The 7,802-nt window shown below is 58.3% G+C and overlaps 1 protein-coding gene across 1 annotated transcript; it reads right to left on the bottom strand.

The window, feature by feature from the left end:
* Positions 1–1,329: 1,329 nt before the first annotated feature.
* On the bottom strand, positions 1,330–4,622 carry CLEC4G (C-type lectin domain family 4 member G; the record flags this gene model as incomplete). Its single annotated transcript, XM_081093452.1, has 9 exons — positions 1,330–1,886; positions 2,160–2,275; positions 2,393–2,541; positions 2,727–2,816; positions 3,106–3,210; positions 3,562–3,624; positions 3,769–3,822; positions 4,191–4,292; positions 4,568–4,622. The coding sequence occupies 9 exons, from the start codon at positions 4,620–4,622 to the stop codon at positions 1,748–1,750; spliced, it is 873 nt and encodes a 290-aa protein (XP_080949578.1). The 3' UTR covers positions 1,330–1,747.
* Positions 4,623–7,802: the final 3,180 nt, after the last annotated feature.

Below are 7,802 nucleotides of genomic sequence, written 5' to 3'. Positions count from 1 at the left end.
CCTTATAAGAGGGAAGCAGAGGGATATTGACCCAGAGAAGGCAAGGGGACCACGAAAGCAAGATGCTGCCCTATTGGCTTTGAGATGGAAGAAGAGGCCATGAGCCAGAATATGTGAGAGATGCAGCTAAAGAAGCCGGAAGACAAGGACAGGTTCTCCTTGGAGCTTCAGGAGGGAGCCTGACCCTGGGGATACCCTGATTTTGGCTCAGTGAAACTAATTTTGGGCTTCTGACCTCCAGAATGTGCTGTCTTAATCCATCAAGTGGTGGTCATTTGTTACAGTGACCTTAGGAAACTCACACGCTCCTCCAAGCTGACCATGTGAAAACCTATCCATCTGGCTGACAGTCCACTCAGTAGGCTATCTGTCCAGGAGTCAGGCGGCGCCTGGGGCTGGCCAGTGCCTTGCTCTGAGCTGTAGTTGTAGAGCCCAGAGAAGGGTCGGGGGGCTGGCTGGTTACACCACAGAAAGGCTTCCCCTGGCCAGGCTGTCTGAGTGTTATTCTCTCCTCTTCCAGCTCAGTCGATGCTCTCAGGGCGGGGCATCCGAGGGCTCAAGCAGCTTTGGACTTGAACTCAGTTCTACACAGATGTAAAGGCTGCTAGCCTGCCACACTCCTTAGACCTGTCTCCATTGGAAATTCCAGGAGAGCCTCCAGCCCCCAAGACAGGGGCAGGAAACTGGGAGTACAGAGTGAATTCAGAGACAGAGTTCCTGTGTTTGGGGGGCACCCTGCACCCCCCAAATGTGTTCAGCCATCCTTAACACCTTCCCACACTCTCCACCCGCAAGACTTTCCCTTCCCAGCTCCACGTGCTGAAATCTCATTCTTCGAAAGTCCATCTTCTCTGGGGTGTATTTTCTGATCGCTCCACCCAGTGGTCACAGAACCTAAGTGCGCTAGACATAAGGGACCTACACCTGCCTCAGGGCCTTGTCTCAGGAGCCTGAAATCTTCAAGGACAGGGGCCACCCCTTCAGTGTTCCAGCACAGCCCCTCTCCCCGGGACACAGGTGGCTCCTTCAAATGCGTCATTGTCACTCATTCCTGCATTCCTCCACTGAGGTACTGGTCAGATTTCTCCTGTGCCCAGGGACAGTGGAATGAGCCAGCCCGAGTGGGGGAGGGGGTGGGGGTGTAGGACTGGGTCTGACTCACTCCCATGTCCCCAGGGCCCCACAGCCCTCCTGGCCCAGTGCGGACTACTCACTGGGTTTGGGAGCATAATAGAGCCATGAGGCCACTCGGGGAGGTTGGGGTCCCTCACAGGTATCATGTCGGGGTCTCTGGCATAAAGCTTAGAAGAGCTCCCCAGAGCCAGGAGCGAAGATTCATATCTCAGACATTTATTGATGCTCCTTAGGGCTTCAAGGGTAGTTCATAAAACCCCTGTCTTTGAGGCCTCCCAGTCTAAAAAAAATGCAAGAAAACAGCTCTATCTCCCAGGACCTGGTCTTGGCTCCGGAGGGAGGTGGGGTCCGATCGGGGTTCAGGAGCCAGGGTTCCGGAAGAGGTGGAGGCTAAAGTTAGGTTCCCGCGGGAGGGCTAGTGGTCAGGGCGGAGAGGAGGTCCCCGAGCACACGCACTGCACTCCGCTGAGTGGGGTGGGTAGTTCTTAGTGGTAGTGGGGGCGGCAGTGGGGCGGGCGGGGGGGGGGTGGACCCGATGGTGGCGGGCAAAGCCAGGAAGGTGAGTAGCTGGAGCCATCGCAGCGGAGGGTGTGGCTCAGGGACACCGGTGGGCTCAACAGTTGAGCCTCTTCTCGCAGATCCAGTTGTCCTTCTCGTTGCGGCAAGGGGCATCGTTCCACAGACCCGTGTGCAGCATCATGACGCAGTCCTCGCGCCCCTGAGCGTCATTGGGCTCCCCCAGGTTCCAGTAGCTGCAGCGGTTTGGCGGGGGTGTTGCTGGGGTCTAGGCTGAGGATGTCCCTGGGGTCCAGCCTTCAGGGTCCAGCCTGTCTCTTGCTTGTGTCTCCTCTAGACACTCTGGGGGTCTAACTTAAGCACGCACCGGGGATATAACTTCCTAACGCCCAGAATTTGTCCCTCAGCCAGCTCCTGACGCTAGACTGCCCGTCCGGAAGGGGCTGCTGGGAGCTGCCCAGAGGACTGCTGCAGGGTTGGCCTGCCCCTGGCCAAGCCCCTTCCCTCACCTGAAGCTGAGCGGGGCTCCGTCCACCCACTGGTAGCCCTGGATCTTGCGGGCGCGGCGCACGGCCCTCAGGCCCAGCCAGTAGCCCCGGCCGCGTGTGTCCCGGGACAGGAAGCCCTGGATGGAAGCGGAGACTGAGCTCGCGCGTCCAGCCGGTCAGCTGCACCTCCCGGGCTCGCCCCCAGGTAAACCCGCCTCCGCCTCCGCCTCCCCCACGGCCGCCGCGCCGCGCACCTGCTCATCCAGGTCCTCCACGATCACCAGGTGCGCGCCCACGCCCGCGCAGTTGCGCTGCGAATCTTCCCACGTGGCCTGCAGCTCGGAGAACAGGTAGCAGGAGCCCCGGAAGGGCAGCCACGGCGTGGGGCACTGCTGGCAGGAGCCTGTGGGTGGCAACGGTCAGGGAGGTAGACTGCTCCCAGCTGGAGCAGATGAAGGGGTGTGGGGGGCGCAGGTGCAGAACCATCGCGAACAGGTCAAGGTCAACGGGCGGATCCGGGTGGATCAGGGAACCACGGGGCCCACAGGTAGGGCCCCCTGACCCCCCACCCCACCCCGTGCCGCTCACTGTTTCCAACTCGGACAGCCTCCAGCGCCCGGAACAGCGAACTGCGGATGCCCTCGCGGTCCCTTCCCGCCTCGGCCAAGCTCTGGGTCACTGCGAGGTCAAGGGAGTCCGGATTACGGCCGGGTTAGTGTCAGGTGTCGCTGCGATTAGGCCAGGGCAGCACCCAGTGGCACGGTGAAGGGTGTCACGGCCAAGGACTGCTAGCGCTAGTGTGTCCCTGTGGCGGGGTTAGGAGTCGCAGTCAACGGCAGAGCCCAGGGTCAGGGTCAGGGTGGGAGACGCGACCGGGTTAGCGGTCAGGATCACGGGGCAGGGTTGGGTCGCGGAGGGGTCAGGATGTAGATGAAGGTGGGGTTGGACGTGCGGGACACGCCCTCACCGCGCTCGCTCAGCTCCCTCAGGGCGCTCTCCTGCTGCAGCAGCTTCACCTGCGCCTCCCGCAGCTCGGCGCCCGCGCTCTTCTGCTGCTCCTGCGTCCCCAGGCCTGGGGCGGGGCGGGGCGGGGCACCTGAGCCCTCCCATCCCGGCTCCCATCCCCGCCCCAGCCACAGACCCGCCCCAACCACAGGCCCCGCCCCAACCACAGGCTCCGCCCCGCCCACAGACCCGCCCCAGCCACAGACCCGCCCCAACCACAGGCTCCGCCCCGCCCACAGACCCGCCCCAGCCACAGGCTCCGCCCCCACCCACAGACCCGCCCCAGCCACAGGCTCCGCCCCGCACACAGGCCCGCCCCAGCCAAGGCTCCGCCCCGCCCACAGACCCGCCCCTCCCCAGGCTCCGCCCCGCCCACAGACCCGCCCCCGCCCACAAGCCCGCCCGCGCCCCGTCTCACAGCAGCGGTGGCAGGATCCGACCTCGTCCTTCAGGGCGTCCAGCACCGCCGTCTGCTTCGAGGCTGCAACGACCCCCGCCCGACCCACACACGCCAAGTCACCCTCGGGACTCACGGGGACACCCTTCCCCACTCTGGGGCCAGCTCCGGGACCTTGGGGTACCCACCCACCTACTCATCAACCCAGGAGCCCCGGTCTGCACGCACCGTTTGTTCTCAGCAGGTCCTGGCCGCCCAGCAACTCCCCTTGCTGCTTGGAGGCTGCGGAGAAAGGCTCCTGCGGACGCGGCCCCGGGGACCCGGGAACCCCCTCGCCCCAGGGATGCGGGAGCTCGCGTCTTGGGTTGCAAAGAGATGGGGGCAGGGGCACAGCGCACATGATGCGCCCAGGCGCCGAGGGGCGACAAATACACCAGACCGCACACACACGTTCATGCGTGCACATGCACCCGCATGCGGTGCACAGCCCCAGGATGCACACACACTGGTCACGTGTGTTCACACCCAGCCCCCGGCAGGGTCGGGGACCCAGCTGTTACGCCCCGGGGTGGAGGGAAGAAACTGAGCAGGGAGGGGGTTGGGGGGGGGCGTCGACTGGGACACGGTCTTCCATCATACCCGCCACTCACCCTTGGAAAGTAGGATGCTCAGAACGAAGGCCCACAGGACTGTGGTGACCAGGAGACCCAGGGTTAGGAGGAGGAATCGCCGGCCCCAGCGGCCCCAGGGCCCTTGAATAACAAAGGACTCGTGGGTCCCTCCAGCTCCAGGACAGTCCTGGAGCCCTGAGCCCTGAGGACCCAGCCCAGGAAACTGGGATGCAGAGAGGTTAAGCAGCTTTCGGTGCTGAGTCAAAATCTGAATCTATGTCCAGTTGGCTGGGGCCTGGGGTGTCTCTCCTGCACCCGGGACTTGCTCCCTTTCTTGGATGTCACCTCCCTTGCCCATCAAATCCCCAATCAGAGGGACCCAAAGGGGCAAGTGAGGTCCCCCTGCTCGTTCATACCTGTGGGGGCCTCCTTGAACCCGCCACCCAAGTTGCTGTACTCCACAGTGTCCATGGCGAGCAGGCTCCCAGCCTGGGCATGGATGTAAATATAGCCCCTCCCTCCCCCTGCCCCGCCTCCTCTTTTCCTTCCTTTTCATTTCTTTCCTTTCCATTGCTGGTACCAAGGACCCATTGACCAATCACAGGGCTGGGCCCTTTCTGGGCTGAGCTAGGGGGTAAGGGTGAGGTGGAGTAAAGGAAGTGGAAGAGTAGGGGTGTTGAGGGGGTAGAGAAAGTGGAGGGGGATGGGCAGTGGAGTGTGAGCACTTGCCGGTGTGTGTGTGTGTGTGTGTATGTGTGTGCATCTGTGCACTGTACCAACCTCCTTTGCCTGGTAGCTATAGCAACATCTCCAGGCTGGTGCTGGGGGCTTCGCTCTGGTCCCCAGCTCTTATGGGTCAGAGGTTGGGTTTCCTCCCAAGAGGGACAGGTCTCCTTCTGGGTCTGGGAAAGCCCCCTCAGGCCTGGACTCGGGTCAGCTCAGCTTCGCTCCTTAACTCTCCCACAGACGCCGATCCTTCCTTCAGTCCTTAGAAGGGGAACACAGATGGTCAGCCAAGCTTCTGGACTCAACCCTTGGGTGGGTGGGTGGAGGGGTATATGTATGTAGCTTCTAGAAGCATCAGTTTTTCTCCTCTGTGCAAAGGAGGACCTCTCTCCAAGGGATGCTGTGATAAAGGAATGAGGTTATGGATGTTAAGCCCCGGCACCATCCCCAGGCACAAAACCCACTAAATGTTCGTTCATTCTTTCAACAGAGATCAAACACCTCCCGTGTTCAGGCATCGACCTAGGACCTGGGAATCGTCCTGTGGTGGCAGAGGCGTAATGGCCACTGTTTGCGAAGTTAGCTTCAGACCGAAAAACAAGGCAGGCAACGCCATAGTACGATAGAACTCACTGTAGCGTTATTCACGTACAGGAAGATGGCGCTGGAGCAGAACAGATGGCCCGCAGTCTGTGCAGATTATTTTCCGCTACCAGACCCCCGTGACTGTGCCGTTCACGGTATAACTGAGCACTGGTGACCGACAGGACAGAGGGACGAGGACGCGGTAGTGCAGGGGCCGTTCTCCTGACGGTCTGGTGATGGATGGTTGTCCAAATCGATACTATCGCCAGTTTGGTTTTTTTCTCGGTTGTCATGCCCTTCTGCCATTACTAACAAAAATATTTATGATTCCATTTTAAGGAACACAGATAATCATCACCTAGAAGGCTTGATATGCTTGCTAAAGGAGTGAGGTTGGTCACAGCACAAAACTTAAAAATGAAATGAAATCCGGACACAGGTGGAGTGGGTTTTGTTCACATCTACACCAGGGCCCAGTGAGCAAAGTCCCTCCTTGGAGCACACACTGCAGCAGGCGCAGGGGTAGACCGACAGCAAATAACGAACATCAGGAAAAAGGAAGGTGCAGAGAGAGTGATTCTCAGCGGGAGGATCCTGCCCCCCAGCGAACACTGGGCCGTGTCTGGAGACAATTGCGGAGCCACAGTTGGGGGTGTGTGTGTGATACTGGCATCTAGTGGCATGCTGCTCAACACTGGCCCCCAGGGCTGACGGGGCAAACCCTAATAGAAGACATTAAAAAGTCCTCAGTGCTATAGAAGCAAATGCTAAGGATAAAGGGCTTGGGAGAGCTGGGCTGGGGCAGATGACTAGGGCAGGCCTCCCCGAGAAGGCAAAATGTTATATTTTATCGAGCACTTCCTATGTTCCAGTCTCTCTCTCTCTTTCTCTTAGAGCAGTGGTTCTCAACCTTCCTAATGCCGCGACCCTTTAGTACAGTTCCTCATGTTGTGATGACCCCCAACCATAAAATTATTTTTGTTGCTACTTCATAACTGTGATTTTGCTACTGTTATCAATCATAATGTAAATATCTGATATGCAGGATGTATTTTCATTGTTACATAATTAAATTGAACATAATTAAAGCATAGAGATTAATCACAAAAACAATATGTAATTATATATGTGTTTTCTGACGGTCTTAGGCGACCCCTGGGAAAGGGCCGTTCGACCCCCAAAGGGGTTGCGACCCACAAGCTGAGAACCGCTGTCTTCCATCTAAATGAGAATCCTGAGCTGAGGGGGAAATGACCACTAAGAACAGTGAGAGGAATTCTGTTCCATGTGGAACGAGGAATGTCAATGAGGAGTCAGATGGTAACCTCAGGTAGAGGATGTGGTCTCTGGGTACCCAGTTTCTTTGTTTTATTTTTACTTTAATTTTATTTTTTGGTGCCCTTGACTGGAATGGAACCTGGGACCCTTCAGTCCACAGGCTGATGCTCTATCCAATGAGCCAAACCGGCCAGGGCAAGTTGCCCAGTTTCTCCATCTTCACCACCAATGAAGTATTTGTTGACTCTATTGTGTTACTGTGGCCTTGAAGAAACAGATGTAAATGTACTATGAAATATTTACTACTAGTGGCCCAGTGCACAAAATTCATGCACATTAAAAGGGAATTAATTAGAGGAAATATTTTAATACTAGAGGCCCAGTGCGTGGATTCATGCACCGGTTTGGTCCCTCATACTGGTGCATGAACGGGGCCGGGGAAGGACTGTGGGAGGGTCCCAGGGAATGTCCGGCCCATCTCTCCCAGTCCTGATGGACTGGACCCCAGCAGCAAGCTAACCTACTGGTTGGAGCATCTTCCCCCTGGTGGTCAGTGTGCGTCATAGCTACTGGTCAAATGGTCCAATGATCGAATGGTCACTTAGGCTTTTATATATATACTAGAGGCCCAGCGCACAAAAATTTGTGCACTGGGGGAGGGGGTCCCTCAGCCCAGCCTATGCCCTCTTGCAGTGTGGGACCTCCTGGAGGATGTCCACCTGCTGGCTTAGGCCCGCTCCCTGGGGGATCGGGCCCAAGCTGCCAGTCAGACATCCCTCTGGCAGCCTGGCAGCCCTCGGGAGATGTCCACTTACCAGCGGGGAGCAGGCCTAAGCTGCAGTCGGACATCCTTAGTGCTGCTGAGGAGGCAGGAGAGGCTTCCGCCACCACCGCTGTACTGGCAGCAGTCAGCCTGGCTTGTGGCTGAGCAGAGCTCCCTCTGTGGGAGCGCACTGACCACCAGGGGACAGCTCCTGCATTGAGCATCTGCCCCTTGGTGGTCAGTGTGTGTCATAGTGACCAGTCATTCCCAGTCATTCTGTTGTTAGGGTCAATTTGCAT

Source organism: Myotis nattereri (genome assembly GCF_964212035.1).
Source record: "Myotis nattereri genome assembly, chromosome: 5".
NCBI lineage: Eukaryota > Metazoa > Chordata > Mammalia > Chiroptera > Vespertilionidae > Myotis > Myotis nattereri.
Note: the sequence above shows the minus strand (reverse complement) of the source record. Positions and strands in the feature narration are given on the sequence as shown.